At 38.3% G+C, this 22,112-nt stretch overlaps 1 protein-coding gene across 7 annotated transcripts in view; it reads right to left on the bottom strand.

Annotated features, from left to right (window-relative positions):
* LOC131064231 (uncharacterized) overlaps positions 1 to 22,112 on the bottom strand; it is a 102,519-nt gene that overhangs the window by 5,362 nt on the left and 75,045 nt on the right. For 2 of the 7 annotated variants that reach the window (XM_057998324.2, XM_057998322.2), the window contains 2 exons: positions 17,084 to 17,149; positions 16,866 to 16,904 (listed from right to left, as the gene is read on the bottom strand). The exons of 2 other annotated variants lie outside the window; for them this stretch is intronic. In XM_057998324.2, the coding sequence (XP_057854307.2) occupies positions 16,866 to 16,904; positions 17,084 to 17,149 (105 nt within the window). The remainder of the gene's footprint in view (positions 1 to 16,865; positions 16,905 to 17,083; positions 17,150 to 22,112) is intronic. 3 more of the 7 variants (XM_057998326.2, XM_057998323.2, XM_057998325.2) reach the window with 2 other exon arrangements.

Below are 22,112 nucleotides of genomic sequence, written 5' to 3'. Positions count from 1 at the left end.
AAGCGGTAGAATGCCAATTCCTCTACTGCCTTTTAAGCTACTGCCAGGTTTGGGCAAACTTCCAAATAATCATTGAGAACAAGAGGGAATTCAATAGACAACTTTCTTTTCTTTATCTAAATTTGGTCGTAGGCCGTCAATTGTCTCATAAGCTCCAAGAGCACCAATTTATCAGACGGATATCTCGGTAATTTGTGCGGCTGGAAGGAGAATTCTTGCATCCTGATATAAGTGAATTTTGGAAACTGCAGGAACGTGGCCCCAAACTTCTATACTAGAGCCCTAGCCTGTGGTGACACTCTTGTATGAAGCTCATTCTGCATAAATCTAGTTAAGTACACAGTAAAAGTGTCATTTACCAGTTTGAAAGAACTGGGGTTGTATAGGTGTAACCGAGGATAGCATTCATAAACTTTAAACTCCGCTGGCCCACATCCCATGGGCCCTTTTCCCGGCAAACCATCGAAGCCACCCATCCTTGCAAGTAAATAAATCACATATGAGCTCATATAAAAGGATTGGGGCTTCTTCTCCTTCAAATCTTTTAGCTATTCATGCACATAATGGCTGATTAATCTAGCCAAACCACTAGTCCATTGGCATTCATGACTTCGCCAATGTAGAAAAACATCCATGTTTCAAAATTATGGCATGTGGACACCCCATAATCCTGCTCAACATCATCATCAAGTCCACATACTCCTGCTTGAATTCGAAAAATGGTGAGCATTTTAGACATTTTGGAAATGTGTGGTCTAGATTTCTACAACCAATTCTTGTTTATAACTCCAGCGCATCTGTCAAGACCTGCATCATACATTGTCCTAGCTCCATTCATAGTCCTGTAGATCATGGAATGATGAGAGGAAATTCCAAAGGCCTCCCCGATAGCTTCCGAAGTTAAGGTGGCCAAAAGCTTGCCACTTGATGTTGAAATAGTTCTTCTTTCCAAATTGTAGTGTTTTGCACATTCCAGGATCAACTCTAGACATTGAATAGAAGGGAGAAAACCAGCTGCTGCAACAATACCGCTTTTAACAATTTTGGCAGTAATAGGTGATGAAGTGTGCCCTGTTGTCCCAAACATCCTAATTTGGAAAGCAGCCTAGTTGAATGTTCCTAGATTTGTGACTTTGATTTCTTTCCACCTGGACACCATCTTGGATTTTGGAAGGAATCCCTTCATTTTAGCTTTTATTTGTGCTTGCCTGGTAATAGTCGTCGCTTTACTTGATTCAGCCATTTCTCTGCAAACAAAGCCTCTTGAAAGGATAAAATATTCTCCAAGTCTAACTTTTGCACTTTCTCTACAACTTTTCTTTCTCAACTTCACACATGAGAAATGAATTGTACTTGCATGTTTATATAGAATTTCTCCAACATGCTGCTAAGTTAGCAAAGGTCAATTTGGGTAGTTGTTTTAATGATGCATCATAGTTTCCTCCCCAAGATGCCATGCAAATGGGTCCCGCTCTTGTAGTTGAGTTCCAAAATGGAAATTTCTTTTAATCTATGTTACCCCAAGTTTCTGGGACGGGGGGACGGGGGGACGAGTTTCTGGGACGGCAAATTTTTTTCCCAAATTTGGGGACGGGGGGGACGGCAAAGGGGACGGCTGTATAAAATATAGGGAAAATTTAAAATATATAGGAAAATTCTAAATGTTCATATGAAAACATGGATAAAGCATGCATCTATACATTATATTCATATGAAAACATGGATATAGCATGTGTATGATACTATGAAAACATTTTAGAATGCAAACATCGAACATACAACATTATCAATAGACTCAATACTCAATATGCACTCATAATTCAGAATTTCAATTCATTCACATTGTCAATATGCATATCATAATAGATATTAAAGAAATAAAATACATAATGGAGCCTAATCAGACTCAGAGGTTAAATTTTCACTACTTCCATCAGCGCAGTTCCCCCCTATATTTTTTGACGGGGGTTTGGGGGCAGCGCCCCCAACTTGGGGTCAAGGGGCATCGCCCCTTGCGGGGTCAAGGGGCAGCACCCCTTGCGCGCTCCCTGTCGCGATACAGGGCGGGGTCGAGGGGCAGCGCCCCGCGAGGCCAAAAATACTTTTATTATTTTATATAGGCATCGGGTGTTATTTTTCTATTGGCAAAAAACCCTTCATGAGATATTTCACTCCCTCAATTACGCAAAAAACATCATTAAAAAAAATTGAAAATACGACATTTTTTATTTTAATATTTTTCCCTAGCCCTAGATGTGGGGGACGTCTGGCCGTCCTCGGGACGGCTGGGACGTCCCCAATCCGTCCCCAGCCGTCCCCGGGACGTACGGACGTCCCCCACAGCTAGGGAAGCCGTCCCCCCGTTTCGGGGACGTCCCCTCAAAATTTTGACAATTTGGGGACGGGGGGGGGACGTCCCCTGGCCGTCCCCAAGTCCCCGAAACGTCCCCGGGACTGGGACGGGGGTTTTCAGGTAGGGGACGCGTCCCCGGGTTTCGTAGCTTTTAATGCCTTGAGATGTGTGTCATAATTTGGAATATTCTTTCTTTTCGTGTCGCCAACTCGCCAACCTTCCATTTTTTGAATTTTGGAGAGATTTTTGAATAATTGAGTTAAGATTCTTATTATCCATCCACTTGGCGGAAAAAACCTTAGGAGAGAGAAAAAATAAAGAGTAACTTTGACTCAAGAAGAATTTTCTTGAAGTTTTTGAACTTTCCTTGTTCTGGAGGAGATTTTCAATGATTTTTCAACATCTATTTTTAGGGATTTTTCAAATTTAGGGTTCCAGGGTCTAGGAGAGAGAAAATTCTATCGCAAACCCAAATCTATAAACATTTTGAAATTCAGATGATTTTTGGTGCCTGAAAATGGATTTTTCAAAAATTTCCCCATGGGGAATTTTTTTCTTTCCAATTCATCCTTAACCCTGAATTTCTTTGCCTCGGAAAATTTTCATCTTTTTGAACTTGGGCGTGGAAATCATGCTATGAAGGAAAATTCACTTTTTCATGTTTTTCCTTTACACCTTGATTTTGGCACCCCCTGCTTGACTTGGGCACCAAATCACCATAGAGAAGGAATTTTGCTTGTGACCTGTTTTCCTTAACAACCTCATTTTGCCACCCTTCTCCTTGTCTGGGCATTAAATCACCATGGAGGGGAAATTGTCAATTTCTTAAACTTTCCTTGGCATTGAGGTTTTAGCGCCCCCCTCTCTACTTGGGCGCTATTTTGGCTTGATGAAGGAATGTTGAGATCTTTACACTTTCCATGGCACTCCCATTTTGGTGCCCCACCTGGGACACGGGCGCCATTTCACCTTGAGCAAGGAATTCTCAATATTTTTCATTCTCCATGGCCCTTTGAGTTTGGCACTCTTCTCTACACTTGGGCGCCATTTCACCCATGCCAAGGAATTTTGCAATTTGTTCACTTTCCATGCCTACCTCAATTTGGCGCTATTCACCTGACTAGGGCACCAATTTCACTGTGGTGGAATTTTGCATCTTTTGAATTTTCCTTGGCCACCTCATTTTGGCGCCCCAATGCACACTTGGGCGCCATTTTGCTATGCTGAAGGAATTCCATCATTCTTGGATTTTCAATGCCTTAACCATTTTAGCTCCCATCTTGATACTTGGGCACAGAATCTCTAAGGTGATGGAATTTGCACATTTTTGTCCTGAGATCCCATGATAGGAGTTGAAGTGGTTTGCTGCCAGACTTAAAAAGATTTTTCTTGTTTTCCACTTCTAGAAGGGGTACCCATACTTAGCCAATTTTGATCAATTTAGCCTACTTTTTGAGTTTCTAGATTCAAGGGTTCAAGAATGCTCAATCTTCAGTGTCTACCTGCAAAGAACCTTGTTGGTCGTAAAATGGGCTTTGTACTACTTGTTAAGCTACGTTGGTTAAGTATGTTAGTGTCATCGAGGGTAGTTGTTCGTTGCACGACAGTTCCCCATGGGTGGTAACCGCAACCCTCGACCGTGTCTTTATATATGCTCTTGTACTTGTTGTTGGATACACTGATGCAAAGAATGACTATTGTACTAGACATTTTGGCATTAATGAAAGCATTGCTCTGAGTTTCTGGTTACTATTCTATCCTATGGTTATCATCTGATTGTTGATATGCAATATTAATAACACACCCCATAGGGTAAACAAACCTGCCACGAATAGACCTTCCAAAAATAGAAAGTATTTCAACATGTGAGAGCTAGGGCAAAATAGGACGTAGAGACACTAAAAATAGAAACTTACTAAATATAAAAATTACTAAAAATAGTAAGTTTGATTTTTGGTGAAATGAAGACAATCCGGGAGGCAATGAAATCCCTTTAGAATAGGAACTTTCTAAAAATAGAAAGTTGCTCAAAACTCGCTCAAATTTCACTGGGAGGTTCCTCAAAGGGTCCTGATTCCAATGCAATGTTCAGCTTTTCAAAAACCCTAAAGACTAGGTTTGAAGGGCAAAACCCTAAAATTGATAGGACAAGCTCCAGACTTAGCCAAAATCACCCAAATGAATTGCAAACTCAATCAAATTTAACACACTTGCAAAACAGAGAGACCGAAGAGACTGCCACGACAAAACCAAAATAAACAAAACCAAAAGACCGAAAAGGCCTAAAAAGTAGGGGGTCCCCATTTGAAATGGGGTGATGTGTGATTAGGTCACAACATGAAGTTTACCCACATCCGGGTACAAGGGTTTTTTGACAAACTGTATAAGCTGCCAAGATATCCAATGGACAAGATGGTGCTACTCCTCAAAGGGTCCCGATTCCAATGCAATGTTCAGCTTTTCAAAAACCCTAAAGACTAGGTTTGAAGGGCAAAACTCTAAAATTGATAGGACAAGCTCCAGACTTAGCCAAAATCACCCAAATGAATTGCAAACTCAATCAAATTTAACACACTTGCAAAACAGAGAGACCGAAGAGACTGCCACAACAAAACCAAAAAAAACAAAACCAAAAGACCGAAAAGGCCTAAAAAGTAGGGGGTCCCCATTTGAAATGGGGTGATGTGTGATTAGGTCACAACATGAAGTTTACCCACATCCAGGTACAAGGGTTTTTTGACAAACTGTATAAGCTGCCAAGATATCCAATGGACAAGATGGTGCTGCTAGAGCTTACTAGGCAGTTGACCACCTATGACAAAATCCAAAATAAGTTGTCAATAAAATTTCCAATTGTCATAGGAGATTACACGGAGATGTGTCCAACATTGGCACTGGCTGAAAAATCTATAGATGAACTATTATTTTATCACTTGACATTCCATACGGCTAGGTTGTTCTTTGATCCATACAACAAGATCGAAATGGTTGCCTGAGTGAAGCACAAGCACAAAATCTAGCTAAAAGAATATTGGGCCAATGCCAAGGATGACTTTGAAGTCAAGATGAGGATGTTTTCCAGATTGTCCCTTAACATGACAAGACTTTGTGAAGTTATTCAAGTGCTAGATCAAGGTAAGGAAGATAAAAACGTGGTTCAACTGGAGTATGAAAATCTAAAGGATACGCCTATTCAGGCTCCAGATTGGTTAGAGGTAGAGATTGATGATTTGATTTTTTTAAGCAGGCCAATCCTAAAATTCACTAGGCACTAGGTTGAGTAGCACACCACAAAGTTGAAGGCAAATAATGCTCGCCTAACTTACCAATTGATGGGAGACCTGGACTCCCATGGCGAAGTGATGGAAGGGTCATTAGGAGCCTAGGTCGGGGAAGAAGAAATTCCACAGGAAGGAATGGAACATAGGAAAGAGAAAAACGTTCCTAGGAAGTCACAAACGAAGAAGAGAAAGGAAGTTCAGCCCGAAGAACCACAATAGAAAAGGCCAAGGATGGAGGAAGCACAATCACTTGCCAGTTCTTACAACGTGCACGAGGTTGAAATGTTCACATAGGAAGTTGCAAGAAGCCAGCCGCAAGAAAATGATCTTGGCATGGTGCAAGCACAAGATATTCTCAGTATTAGTGCTTCTCATAGACCTATTTAGCAGGAGAGTCAAAGGCAGGAACTTCCTCCTAATCGAGGAACCGCAAGATCAAGATTGTTTCATGGAAACAATTCTTGGAGACTTAAGGCACTTTTGAGGAGGTTTCACAGGAACAAGTGCAGATGGAAGTTCAAGATCAACCGACAGCCGCTCCAAACTGCCTGAAGGAAAGGATGAGAAAAGAGCCAGAGGAGATAGATCTTGCACAGGAATTGGAAGAACTTCTGAGCAGAATAGATAAGCCAGCAAAGAAGAAGGCAGCTAAGAAGTTTTTCAAGATTACAAGAGACAAGTCACGATCCAGGACATTGCACTTAGTTGTGCCCAGAGTGGATAAGGATAGGAGTGTAATCATACCCGATGAATATGAGATCAAAGAGGTCAACTTATGGCATGCTTCCAAGGGACAGGTGGTGGAAGACTTTGATGAATCATCTTTGGCACTAAAAGAGCAAATGAAAAGAATAGGACGCTGAAGAGCGAGAACAAAGCCTTGTGTGAATATCTATGGCGCCTAAAGCGTCCACTCAGAGAGGAAGATCCATCCTTTGTTCCTCCCCATTCTCTTCCTAGGGAATCCATTAGTGGCATCGAAGAAATGAGGAGAAGAGCTCAGTGTTCCAAGGAATGGGTAGAGGATGTCTTTGCTTCAGCCAACAAATTCATTGAAGATTTGGCTCACTTCCACTAGAGAATTCTTGCTATCCTGAATAGGCTGGAGACTGCGGATACTTCATGGGAAGATGCGCATATTTACCAGGACTTGACAATTCCATGACTAAAAGTATTAATGGAATTCCCAGGAAGACATTGATTGATGGGAAGGTTATCCAGGAGAATAAAATTTACGACTTCCCTTGGAGGTTTTATGTAGTCTGCACTGGGAAGGAATTCCTTGAAAGATTTAGCAAGGAGTCAACATTATTGAAAGAGTCAATTAGGAAGATAGAGGAAGAAGTCCTTAATGCAATTGAGGCATTGTTTGCAAGAAGGTTGACTGAGGAAGAGCTAATAGTTGACTTCCTAAAGAACAAGTTGCGCGAGTTCTTCTTTGTGGAATCCTTTTCCAAGCAACATCTGGAAAATGATTCCTTGTTCTCTAGCACGATGTGGAGGACTCAAGAAGCAACGTCAAGTTGGGAGAAGTTTTTCTCCAAGTGTGAAGAGGATATTTCGTTGTTGGAATTCCAAATTGAAATTGTGCCAAGTGTCTCCATAGGAGAACTGGAAGTTGTCATTGCCAAATTTGTTGCATTCGCCATTAATGAATGGGATAATGGTCGTCCAATTTTGGACGAGAATCTTTTGACTGCATGAGGGCATGGTGGCACATTCATTGTTGGGAATGTTTGACCAAGTGGTGGCTGATTCAATGCATGGCAGCCGTCATATTTAAGGAGATAGTGGTGCATTTATTGCATGTTGGGCGGGTTTGGAGATAGAGTAATTAATGCATTATGGGTGCCATTTTGGGCAAAAGAAAATTAATGTGCAGTGGGCGAGATTCCTCATTTATGACTCTCCCCACTACTTGGCCTCATGTATTTGGGAATTTATTGGTCAAAACCTAATTAGGTTTTGCATGTTCAATCTTAGTTGTTGATCGGTTTGTAATCTAGGCCGTCCATTTCTCCTCTTGGAGGCCCCTAAAAGGGGATCACCCCTTCATTTGTAAGGAGGGAGATTGTATGAAATTGTTGCGATAAGTTTCTGAGATAATAATAGTGAAACATTGGCTTTGGTGTTCATTTATGTTATTTCAAAACTTGCATGATTTCACCTTCCTCGCTTAGTTTAGATTTGTTTCAAGCATTTAGATGAACGAAGTTGATTGCAATGTTTTATGGTGAGATCACTTGCTCATACCTTTTGTTGATAGATGATTTCTATCCATAGTGTAAGGTTGGACAGAGCTCTTATATGTGTATGCTTAATCTAAATTGTTGGATGAACATTGTTCTCTGATGGTGTTCATCAACGGTTTAAATTTTTTCAAACACAACCTCTAAAGATTGCACCCCCTTTATGTAGTTGTCTGCTAGTGGCAAAGCAAAGTGTGGTTGATCTCATTTGAATCATAGTTATCTATTGAGTTCTTAGATTTAGAATATCTTCCTAAACCCTTTCCCATTTTATTTTCCACACTATCCTATTGAAAAGACCCAAAAAAGAAAGAGTTATATCATTGCCAAATCAGTCGCAAGAATCTCCTTGGAGTCACAAATTTGTCTAGTTCTTCAAGTGTGCATAAGTCCTCTTGGATTACCAGCAACATCAACCGAACAAACCTATATCCACCATAAAGTCGCTAGTACGCAGTTGGAACCTTGGAGTCAGTGTATGATCTTCCTGCAATCTTAGCATACATTTGATTTTGACCAAGAGAGGATAAGGTGACCATTGGAAACTTTATTCTGTGTTGGTGTGGTCACAAAACACCAACCAACAGGTCCCTTTTTGACTTACACTTTGAAAAAAGCATATTTTAAATATTACATGAGACCAAAAATAATATTTAAGTTACCCTTTTGAAAACATTTAACAAAGTGATCGGGCCCACTCAAAATATTATTATTTGTATTTCCCTTGTTCTATCCTTGGATCTAATCCTAAAAAAAGGACATGACAAAAGCCTAAATAAAATGAATCCTTTGCTCTCAACAAATATCTAGAACCCTAAAAGGCCTATTGTTAATGTTTGCAACTACCGAATGATCCATACCTCACCTATGGTAGTTGATCTCACACAAGTATCAACACCATCCTCAATCCATATATTGCAAGCTTGTCCTCCGCTCGCACTACACACACTCTCTCCAACTAACCAATAGCTATATACTCCCATGCCTACACCTATAATAGTGTTGACATTTCTATGTTCCTCCCCTCTCGATATATGAACAAATGAAAATCTCTATATAGGTGCACCAACATGCACAAGGTTAGTGCAAATGCTATACCCATCTCAAACATCTTTGTCGCCATGTTTGTGAAACTTATCATAAAGTACTCCCCAATGTTGTCATCTAGCAACATGTCACTGACAATTGTCATCAAAACCAAGGGCACCCAATGCACTCTCTCTACACATGCATCACCGTCTAGTGCCATCCCCTAGATGGGTACTCGAGCTCTCCCTGCCAATGAACACAATGCTCCCTAAGTGACAATCACGTGCTATAGTAAACCAACTCCCATGAATCAAGATCTATAATTGCAACATACATCCTCCAACATCAATATCATCTCCCCTATTAGAAGGTGAAATGTTGAAGTGTTAAGTTTGAGTTTTTCAACTATGATCCAAAAACAATCAAATACATTCATTAAAATTGCATTTGCTTCAACCTAATCAATATAAACAAAATTAATAGCTAATTCAACCTTACATTTCTTGGTTACTTGAATCTCCACACCTTTCTTCACCCAACCCTAAGGATATATCATATAGATGTGGATGGTCATAAATTTATGAACTAACTCTTTTAAGTTTTTAACAAATTCATTTTGTTGATCAAAAATGCTTTGTTGTAAATGTGTGAGTTTTTTGAAACAATATTTCAAGTCATACTCCACAATCTATCATTAGGATAAAGAGAATATGAAATTGTCAAAAAAAACCCACACAACCACATCTATAAGCACTCTTGATCACTAATATGGACTAAGGATATATTGTGTCTATTAATTTCATTCATTATCAAATTAGATTGTTAGCCAAAGTTGTTTTAAAAATGTATTTACTTTTTACTTCTTGATTTGAATTTTAATTTGAAAGAACTTGTTCGACTCCACTCGTTCCTTGTTTGCTACATTAGTAGCAACAAAACAAAATTTATCTTCTACATCCTAACCATCCTTTATCTCCAATTCTTCTCCATAAACCAAGTTGACCAGGGCCTAATTGGAGTTCCACTTGGTGTACTTATCTAAGTGCAATTCAGAATGCAACTTCAAACATTGTGTCTTGGTATGCCCATCTCTAACACAATGAATCTTTAGATCCTTGCAAACATGCAACATTGTGGTAATCTTCTTGCCTTGTAATTACCATTATTATTAGTGTCTGTAGATAAATAATATGTGGAGATAATAATGTAAGTAATTAACAATCACAATAGATTATTAAGTTGTTAGTTTTGGGCAACTTGGTGAGTGGTCACAAAACAGCCCAATCATAGACAGCAGACATGGCACTTATTACAGCATTTTTCCAATTTGCTGTGCACCCAAAAACAAAAATATATCTATCCCAGAAGAGCCATGCATTGTTTGGTGATGCTTTTCCAGGCCCATTGTTTTGAAGAGGGGTTTCACATATCGTTTGACTGCAAAGACAGAGTACAACGCGAGGCTGATCTTGCCAGATGGTCACAAAGCAGAGAGTCACACCAAATGATGTACATATTTTGAACACTAAAGCATCTGCTTGCAAAGCCACCTTTTTTCATGTCCACCATCCAACATAGCAGTTGCTGCCCTGTATAGTGGTTATTTAAGCAGTGATTGGTACATATTTTGCTTGATTTAGGAAAGCTTCAATAGTTACAGTTGCAAGATAAGATAATTAAGGGGTAAATTTGCTTTGGATAGATTGTTTGTCGTATGTTTAAAGAAGAAATAAGGTGAAATTGTGTTATTTAAAACATTAATCTTTGTATATATGGAGAAATAAGGATATTTTTAGAGTAATTTCAATATGGTGTAATTGCATATCTGGTGGAGATTTTTTTTTTTAAGGGAGGTGTTGACGTGTTTTCTATGACAGCACCTAACACAGAATAAAGTTTTCCAACAGTCACTTTACTCTCTCTTGATCAAAGTTCAATTGTATGTTAAGATTGCAATAAGTTCAAACAATTGACTCCAAGGTTCCAATTATGCAATGTATGTGACTCAGTTGGCTTGATGTGATATGCTGGTAATCCAAGGGAACTTACGCTTGAATCATTCTTTCACTTATTTGTTGTGGCTGGATCTTCATCATCAGATATGGCAATTCTATGATGCTTCTACTTCGAACGAACTGAACTGGAATGAGCTGAAATTAAAGGGGAAAGGGGTTAGAAGGATCTAAATCTACTCCTAAGGGCAGTGATATCAATAGATAGTGCTCTAATGGACAACTTCCAAATAACCAAGTTCTGCTTCGCCAAGATTAACTACAACTCCATAAGAACTGGTGCAATCTTCCGGGGATGTTTCACATCGAGAAAAGTGCATTTGAATACCCTAAACGGCACAATCCAAATGACTATCCACAATCGAACTCAGCATGAATTCAGTGGCTTAGTCTAACTTTACACTGCAACTTCTAATCAACAAGATGCAAAAAGTATGAACCATGGAAATTCATCAAACACCATCACATTGTACATTGAAATCAAAGCACTTTATCTAACAACTAGGAAAATAAAATTCTAGTCTAAGTGAAGAAGGTGAAACCATGCAAGTTTTGAAAAATAACTTAAGTGGACACCATCAGAGAACAATGTTTCATTATTATTATCTCAAAAACTTATCGCAACAATTTCATACAAATCTCCCTACTTTACAAATGAAGGGGTCACCCCTTTTATGTAGGCTTCAAGTTGACTTGGTGGTCAGCACTACCTTGGAGACTTGTGACATGGCTTAACTGCCTCCTGTGGATTGGGTTAAATCTGGCGTTTGTATCGGGCATTGATAGTTCGAGCGTTTGGCGCAACGGCAAACGATTCCAACAATTGGTATCAAAGCCTTGGGTCACGGGTTCGAGTCTCCCTTCAGTGCATGCTAAAGGTTCAATCGGTGTTGAGGAGGGGATTGTTGACTTGGTGGTCAGCATCGCCTTGGAGACTCGTGACATGGCTTAACCGCCTCCCGTGGATCGGGTTAAATCTGGCATTTGTATCGCGCATTGATAGTTCGAGCTTTTGGCGCAACGACAAACAATTCGAACACTTCAAGCCTTGGCTACATGCAAACCCTAATTAGGGTTTTCCCAAAAAGATTCCACACTCAAGATGCAACAAGGTGGGAATAAACAATAAATGCCCATCACGCCCATTATCAATTAATTGCATTCCTGCCAAAAATGGCATCCATTACAATTGATATCCAAAATGCAATAAATACACCACTCTTCACTAAACTCGCCCAACATGCACTGACTATTCCTCCATGCAAAAATCGCTCCATTATGTCATAAATGCACCATCATCTCCACATGCGATGACAACATGCAAAAGAATCAGCCATGATGCCATAAATGTGGTGGCTACATGCAAAAAGATGCTCCATTAACTCAACATGTGTTGACCCGACTGCCACTTGGCGAGAAACCCTTGGAGAGAGAAAATTTAATCCGGAAAGAATTTTCATGCGTTTTTGAATTTGCCTTGTCCTGGAACAAGTTTTTCATCAGTTTTCAATATTATTTTTTTCAAATTTGAGTTCCAGGGCTGAGAGAGAAAATTCTCACTTAGCTAAATTTGATTTTTTTTTAAATTCGGATGATGAATTTTCATGCCCAAACATGGATTTTCCAAAAAAAAATCTGAGGGGAATTTTCTTTTTCAATCTATCCTTGACTTCCAATTTCCTTGCCATGGAATTTACTCTTTAAGCCTGGGCGTGGAATTCATCATGAGGAGGAATTTCAACTTTCATGCTTTTCCTTGACCCCCTCCACCTAGCGCTCATGACTTGGACTTGAGTGTGAATTTAATGCCTTGGAGGAATTCCATGCCATGGAAAAAATTCCATTACCCCCTCTGTTTGGCGCCCTTCGCTAGCCTTGGGCGGAATTTCTTACTTGAGGAGGAATTTCTTCCTTGTCAACTTTTCCTTGACTTCCAATTTGCTTGCCTTGGAATTTACTCTTCAAACTTGGGTGCGGAATTCATCATGAGGAGGAATTTTCAACTTTCTTGCTTTTCCTTGAAACTAGCGCCCCGCGCCCCTATCCTGAACTTGGGCACTATTTTGGCATAGTGGAGGAATTCTTAAACTTGTTGCTTTTCCATAGCCCCTCCAGTTTGGTGCCCCTCAACCATCTTGGGCACTAATTCCTCATCATGGAGGAATTCCATGTTTCTTGCATTTTTCCTTCATCACCTCCATTCGGTGCCCTGACTTGGACTTGGGCGTTATTTCCATGCAATGAAGGAATTTTGGATTTTGATGAGTTTTCCATGACCCCCCTCTCCTAGCGCCCTCAACTGGACTTGGGCGCCAAACAAGCATGGTGGAGGAAAAGTTGGTGTGGAGGAAACACCCCCTTTCTAGCACCCTTCTTTCTCCTTGGGCACTAAAACACCATGGGGATGGAATTTTCAATTTTCAAACTTTTCCATGGCACGCCCTTTTCAGTGCTCATCCCTAACCCTGGGCGCTATTTCCACTACATGGAGGAATTTCACTTGTTTCTTCCCAAACTTAGTCAATTTTGATCGTTTTCCAGATTAGGATGCCATATCTAGAATTGAAGTGATTTTCCTGCCAGAGGATTTTTCAATGCTTTCCACTTCTGGGATGATTCCCACACTTAGCCATTTTTTCTCTCAGAAGCTTGCTTTTTCGAATTTTCCGGATTTAGAAGTGTTTAGGATTGCTTAGTCTTCAGTGTCTGCCTGTGAAGAACCTGCCCAAAAATAGACTTACTATAAATAGTTGGGATTAGGGCAAAACATGATGCAAATGACACACACTAAAAATAGAAACTGCTAAAAATAGTAATCTTGATTTTTGGTGAAATGAAGACAATCCGGGAGGCAGTGAAATCCCTAAAAACTAAGAACTTTCTAAAAATAGAGTTGCTCAGAATTTGTTCAAATTTCACAGATATGTTCCTTGGAGGGCTTTGATTCCGATGCAACGCTTAGTTTTTCCAAAACTCTAAAGGAAAGGCCTCAAATCCAAGTTTGAAGGGCAAAACCCTAGAATTGACGAAACGAGCTCCAAACTTGCCAAAATTGCTTAAACGACCTGCAGACTTGATCAAATTGACCCCACAACACTTGCAAATCAGAGAAACCAAAGAGATAGCCACGAAAAGACCCAAAGAACCAAAACCAAAAGACCAAGAGGACCAAAAAAACAAAGGGTCCCCATTTGCAATGGGGCGATGTGTGAAAACGTCACAATAGGAGGAAAATTAATATTTGTTTTAATATTCATATAATGGACAAGGTGGATTTTTGTACAATGGTTGAACGGGTAAATCTGCAATGATCCCTAAAGGGGTGATTCTTTCTCACTGGCTGAGAAATGATAAAATGGGAGTGACAGTTCCAATATAAGCCCACTGAGTAGAGTCTTACAGATTTATTATATGAAAACTGAGAATGAAAATCCTCTATTTGCAGAATAAATGTTGAGATGTATGCTGGTAAGTGTTTCACAGTGACTCCACTAGAAAATATAATGAATTCTGGAAATAGAAAATCTGGATTGAGTATACAAATATGCAGTATACAGAAATTATATTAATAGGTTAAATTTCTGATTTATCCATAATCCGTCACAGTTCTGGAATCTGCTTAATATCTGATTATATTTATTTGTATAAATACCGGTTCTAGTAGCCTGTGAACAAGATATGGTTGGCCCTGCCTTTCGCACTACCACTGTAATTAAATTTCACTCCTGGATTTTGTGCCTTTGGGAATAGGTCTGAAACAAATTTATCTGCCAATCCTTAATTCAGGATTTCTACTTTTGCTCCTTAATTCTATTTTCTTTTTTTTAATGCCCCCCCCTAGCCGTCCTTCCTTCCATTTATATGTGTTAATCATTTATTAAGTAAGGTGTCCCTTGGAAACAACTGCCTTCCCATAAATGGACGCAACCTTTCATTAATCACAACCTCTCATAATCGTTGCCTCATTTTAATATTAATCTTAAGTTTTAACTAATTGTTAGTTCTTTGGTTATGCTAAGATGATAATAATAATCGCTGTTATGTATTTTAATAGTTATCAATGCTATAGACATTGGTAATGATCACTGTTAATCCTAGACAATTGCATTGCTGCCTGATATTAATCCAGCTGATGTTCATTAATTCTAATCTTTGATTGCTCCTCTGGAAAAATCGTGAAGTCTTGAGGCAAGACGATTTTTCCTATTCAGATCTCCATCATGGCTTAACCATCTTCTTTCCATAACTAATCCTGTCTGCTATGTGTTATTGACTGTTGATCAATTCTGCAAATATTGATCCATACAAGATGATGTCTGTGTGACAATCTTATATTTTCTGATTCGGATGGGGGCATCACAAAACCTCAGCAGCAACACAGAAGACAAAGGCAACAACAACCAAGCCTACTGTCAATGCAGCACTAGAATAAAGTTCCACATCGCATGTAAGCACCAGCAAGGGAATGTTGGGAACTAGTCCTCACATGTGGATGTCAGTATGTTGGACTTCAAATTAATATTTATTAATTAGTGTGTATAGATAAATACTATGTGCCATGTGGAGAGAATAGAGTAACTAAATAATAATCACATTAGATTATTAAGTTGTTAGTTTTGGGCTAGCTAGTGAATGGTTACAGAAGTGGTTATGGGAGAAATCCTATATATTACTCACATCATTGTAATAATGTTGAAGATGATTGTTTGATTCCTACGTTTAAGCCTTTGGCTCTACTTCATTATGTACTAATTTTAATAAAACCAGCTAGATGTAGCAAATATTCTGCTTCCTCTACCTCCTTTGGCCAAGTTACAAAAAGCTGAGATGAGGCATATTCAGTAATCTTTATACCATTACTCAGGTATTTTTGCACCAACAAATCATACTCTTACAACCAACCAAAAATCTCCAATTCTCACTCTTATACTCTCATGCTGCCTCTTGGGTTTATGCCTTCTACAAATAGGTTTTACTATAAGTGTCCTTTTGTGAACTAAAAGATTTTTGAGTGTCAAGAAACATGAAGAGAGACCTTTCATGCCACTGCTATCATTTTGTTTGAATGACCTAATGATTCTAAACTACTACGAGCATCAGAAGTTCAGAACCACCATGCTACAAACAGAACTTCCATTGCATATTCAAAACGATCCTGACAACAACACATCTGTTACCATATATGTGGCAGTATTGTCACTGTAAAAAATGCTCTCTGTATTTTGTTTTGTTTTGCTGAAGTTCTTGGTGGTTTGATGACTTTTATCTGTGGATCCATATGGATCAATGCTTGATATAAAAGAAAAAATTATGCATATTTTCTTTCAAATATTGTTTAATTTCAATTGTGATTGATTGAATTTCATCAATTTAAAGGAAAAATATGTATTTAAATTTTAAACTAAGCTGTTTCTTTTATTTTCCCTATTATAATTTAGGATTCGCTGCTAGACAGGTTTGGCATGGAAAATTTTAGATTGGATTTAGGTTAGATACTCATGATTTGCTAATAGACACCTGTGTGAATTTTATAGATAAAATGACAGAAGCTCCATTCCATGCATTTGGAAAATCTATCCAAATTCCATAACTGAATATGGCAATCCGAATCACATAATTCTCTAATCATTGCAACAATCCATAATCTAATTGTTATTGTGAATGAAAGACTTTCAATGAAATGTTAAATACAATTTAGTTCACTACACTACTAGCAATAATTTTCATATTGCAATTTTTTTGAGCAGAAAGTCTGTTCGTGCACCAACATTTTCTTTATTCTTTTAATTGAGACCAAATTATGGCAAAAATGCTTAAAACACAAACATAAATGACTTTTAAACCAAAAAGTAGCCACAGTTGTGTGTGTGTTATGCTGGCTAATCCCCACTTAAAATCTTTTGAATCATTTACTGTTCATGTTATGCAACTTCTGACATACCGTTGGTATTTTGAGATAATTACTTGGAGCTAGGTGTTCCTGCATAGAACACACACGTTAAGAAGTATAAAACAGTTCAAAGCCCCTTATTCTCCGTTGTCTAGGGTAACTTTCAATTTTTTGTTTCATTACAATATCCAGTAAAATCAGCAAATTATGAAAAGGCAACACTTTGGGCCACAAAAATGCATTGCAAATTAAATGTATGAGGAGAAGACCTGTACAAATTCAGAATATAATTCACCCTCAATCAAGGCATCAATGAGTGCGCAGATAAATGATGTCTGAACAAAATATCAGTAATCATAATAAGTATCCAATAGGAAATTGAATGAGTAAATCAAAGATATTTACCCTTACCTATAAAAACATCAGTGTAACTCAAAATTGTATCCTAAGCTGCTGAAGATGAAGCTTACATTTTCAAAGCACATTCAATGGTGGATAATAAAATCAGACATAAATGAAACCCTTCATCCTTGTATAATGTCCTTACTTCTATTACAAAGACACAAGTTGCATTTTCTAGAAACTTGGAATTCTTCTTAGAGCACACCCTTTGATCTATGTCACAATTTAATTTGATATCATTAGTTTCCGCATATCTAAAGATTCTAAATGATGAAGTGAATTTTATAAATATTAAAAACAAAGTGTTAACTATTTACAACATAAATGTCTCAAGGTAATTTGACATTAAATATGAAGCTACTATCTTCATATAACTTCTGCAAAGTAGGTAGAACTTCAATCCATAGTTCGCAAACTCGGACTTGGAGAGTACTCAGCGAGCCCAAAATTTTCTACTGGGCAAATGCTCCACAAAAACTCAGCGAAACCCCAGCAACTTAGAAATAACTAAAAAAATTAAATTTCTTTTAAAAAAGTTATATTTGTTTTTGCAGAATTCAATTACAAAATGTATTGAATTAAAAATTGACATCTCAAAAGAGAAAATACATGGTTTTATAGCCAAAAAAAAGTGTGATGAACATGTTTTAACCAGTGTTTGACCCACGTCATCATTTTTACCTGTGTAAGAACTCGTGCAGCAAAAAAAAATAGAGTACTCGGCAGCTTGGAGAGTACTTGCAGAGTTTGTGAACTATGCTTCAATCCAAGAAGAAACACCTAATTGAGTAGATTGGGGCTTCAAAATATTATGTACATTGTGATTGATTAAACTCATGTTTGTAAGTTAGTTTATCTAATGATGGATACTGCTTATAATATATTCTTTTGACCCCTTGTTGTCATCACGTGTTGAACAAAAGACTCGTCATTCTATTTTTGGTTTGTGGTTGTGTGTGTTTGTGTTTGACAACCTGATTAATCTATAGCATTATCATGGAAGTCATCAGATAGTATTGAGTCTTGTACACAAGCATACAGGCTGAAACACTCTTTCACAAGTGTTAATGAAAACAACCCCTGAGAAACCATTGAAAAGTGAAGTGTATGGACTGCCGAAGAAGAGTAGAGTGTACAGTTAGTTGGAGAAAAAGAATAAAAACACTTATATTAATGTCCACAAGTGACCAAAAGTATACCAATGGACTCAAGAATAAATCAGCTCACAATAGAAAGTCCTAGGAAAAGAGCATCCTAGGGAAGCAAAATAAATTAAAAAAAGCAATAAAAATAAAATGAAGCATTGGACCACAACAGACTAAGAAGACTAGAAGGATAGGATACAACTTTCATTAAATATCTTTGTCAAGGCCTAGAAAGAAAAATCCCCTTAGTTTTTTCCTAATTTCAACACAACAATTTCACCCATTAGCGTTAGCAAAGATGAAACATTGAGAAGCATTACATGTTTGCGGTTGGACCAGCCACTTCCACTTTTATAGCGGGATAAGAAAATACTGAAAAATTAAACAACTTGGTGGTATAACCTGCCACTTCCACTTATCCAATGGGGGAAATTACAAACCAAAGAAGGCTCAACCACTTATGCAGTGGGAGCAATACATTACTAGCTGATAAATAAAATGTTGGAAAGATAAAATAACAATACCAGGTGGTAAACCAAACTCTTCCATTTATTTGGTGGGCATTAAGGAACAATTCAGAATGAAGTTTGCTGTTAGTACTACTAATCAGCATTACAATATGAAGCATGAATTGCAGATCAAGTGATATCATTGTTCAATAGCTGCAAATGATGTCCAATGTTTTTTCCTAAGTTTCAAAGACTCGTTACCAAGAAAACAACCCCAAAACTCCAAAACACTAAGTCTGATATACTTAACCATCAAACTAAAAATACAGACCAGCAAAAAGAAACACAGTAAAAGGCTCCTATCTCCTCCAAAACTCAACGAATTGACTTGAAAACAAATGCTAAAGAAGCCTAGAGAGGAGACGTCCAAACCCAAACCCCTAACCAGCAGCAAATCTGACCTAACATATTATGCATGCTTTCCAATGCAGCCACAGGCATGGTACAGCCTGGGAGGGGGGCGATTTTTATTATTAAATTCAAATCTGCATAAAAACCTCTGAAAATTAACAAGAAGGGACACCTTGGCCAAAAGGAAAACATAGAGAGATTACCCAGAAGCAACAAAAAATCTCTCGAAGACTTATGATTGAATTTCACTTTCAGCTCCGCAGTAAACAAGCAACTCACAAGCACCCCAAAAAATATCAGAAAACATCAATAGACACCCTAACAGTAAACTTCATTTGTTCTTCAGTGTAAGAAACAGCCTCACAATCCCAAGTAGTTGCTATCTCTCAAGCAAGAAGCCAAGACAAGCTAGGAGGTATGCATTCCTCGAAGCAAATCAATCTCCATTTCGGCAGCACTTCATTACAAAATATTCATAGATGCCAAAAACAAGAGCCCGGCACTCTTATTTATAGACTATGTCTCTGAATTCAAATTCACATTCCCTCCAAATTCCAAATGGACACCAAACCCAAATGCAGATTCACTTCACATTATTTTGAAATTACATTTCATTTCTCCTTACTTCCCAAGTCGACCTTCACTAGGGAGCAAATATACTTTATAAAAATGTCAATAAAATATAATGTGGCATCCAAGGTGAATAAGTGAAATATATTACAAAATTAACTAATTTCTCCCTAAGGCGTCCATCGTGCCTTAACTAATATTTCACTTAATAAAACATTTTCCTCAACAAGGAATCGCCCAACATAAGCTCTGACTTGCCAAAAATAGCTCCACGAATGCTGGAAGATCGTATGCTCAAACTGACCTGCCAAAAATAGCCATTTGAACTCGTCATGTCCCCTCTTTAGCTCTGTCTAGCAGAGACATGTGAGTTAGCCTATTATGGAGTCTTGTAGGCTGGCAATGGTGGATAGAGACTCAGTCAAGATATTCAGTGTTTGGATTTGGTGTTTCTGGCAGTAGTAGACCAGTTTGGAGCAGTTCCTTGATATTAGGAGGCAGTTCCTACATTTTAGGAGGCAGTTCCTACTTTTTAGGAGGTTGTGACAGCATCCAGGGTTGGGGTTCCATGAGACCATTCCTTGGTTTCATTTTCAAGAGATTTGGGTGCATTTCCTAGTTTCTAGGAGCATCCCTAGATTTTAGGGATGAGACTGTCAATTGATCCATGATTTCCGACATCAGTCACAGACAAGTGACAAGTTCAGTTTCAGGCTTTTGGTGTGTTTTGAGCTTTCTATAGCTATTTGGGTTATATTTTTAATATATTTAAATATTTCCTAAGTTAGCATTTTAATATTTTAAATAAGGCTATGTCTATAGCCATTTCGGAGTAATAAGGGGTTTTTGGCTTCATCTGGATTCATATGCCCATGTGTTATAGCTCGTTGGAAAGGTCTTGAACTTTTTTAAATGATTTTCACTTGCCAAGGTCCTTTTGGCGCTTGGAGTTATTTTATATTGAAAAAGTGGTGTTTTCTCTATACTCGGGTGCCCAATATTGGGAAATATGACTTTATATTAAAGCGCACTTTTCATATATCTTTAGGGTTCGAATTGGAAGGAAAGAGATATAAGGAGAAGGAAACCTAATTTCTCATTATCTTTTTACATATTGAAAACTTGTTTGGTGCAATATTGCTCTAGTAGAGCAATTCTTCAATCTGGGACGCAAACCCCATGATTGGTACTGGCTGGGACATAGCCCTTAGCTATCGATTGGCAGTGGATTCTTTTGGCATTGACATTATTGGTCAGAGTGTATGCGCTATTCCTTGTGGAGATTCAGATTGCTTGGTGAGGGTTTCAGTAGGGTGATTGAATTTCCCAGCTGGGGCATGATTGTTTCAGCGTGATGCCACCATTACAGCAGGTACACTATACGCTGGAAGTGGTGAAGACTTTCATTCAGCCATAGCCAGTGTTCTTGGTTTGTGTTCATCATCTACCCTTCAGTTGGCGCCATTGTTGGATGTAAGCACATCCCTAGTGCATAGGGAATAATTTGGGTATTATAAATCAAAAATCTGCCTAGTACGATTTGTATCAATTCTGATTTAATTGAATGTTCTTACTTGTTTCAGTTTCCTTCCTTATTTGTTGTTTTTTATTCATTACTTGCTTATATATTCAAAAGAATACAAAAAGGAAACAAACATTCTGCAACTTCTCTCTATTCTGTAAGACCATCAGCAAAATCACAGCAAAAATATAGTTTATTATTTTAAAAATTACAGCGGATCAGCAAGGGGATCCATTAGGGATCTTTTAGTGGTATCAGAATGCTTGGTAAGGGTTTCAGCAGGGTGGTTGAATTTCCCAGTTGGGGCGTGATTGTTTCAGCTTGATGCCACCATTACAGCAGGTACACTATACGCTGGAAGTGGTGAAGACTTTCATTCAGCCATAGCTGGTGTTCTTGGTTTGTGTTCATCATCTACCCTTCAGTTGGTGCCATTATTGGATGTAAGCACATCCCCAGTGCGTAGGGAATAATCTAGCTATTATAAATCAGAAATCTGCCTGGTACGATTTGTATCAATTCTGATTTAATTGAATGTTCTTACTTGTTTCAGCTTCCTTCCTTATTTGTTGTTCTATATTCATTACTTGCTTATATATTCCAAAAAATACAAAAAGAAACCAAACATTCTACAACTTCTCTCTATTCTATAAGACCATCAGCAAAATCACAAACTGTCATGTCCCCTCTTTAGCTCTGTCTAGCAGAGACATGTGAGTTAGCCTATTATGGAGTCTTGTAGGCTAGCAATGGTGGATAGAGACTCAGTCAGGATATTCAGTGTTTGGATTTGGTGTTT

This window comes from Cryptomeria japonica, chromosome 6 (assembly GCF_030272615.1).
Source record: "Cryptomeria japonica chromosome 6, Sugi_1.0, whole genome shotgun sequence".
Classification (NCBI taxonomy): Eukaryota; Viridiplantae; Streptophyta; class Pinopsida; order Cupressales; family Cupressaceae; genus Cryptomeria; species Cryptomeria japonica.
This window is presented reverse-complemented; position numbering and strand designations above follow the sequence as displayed.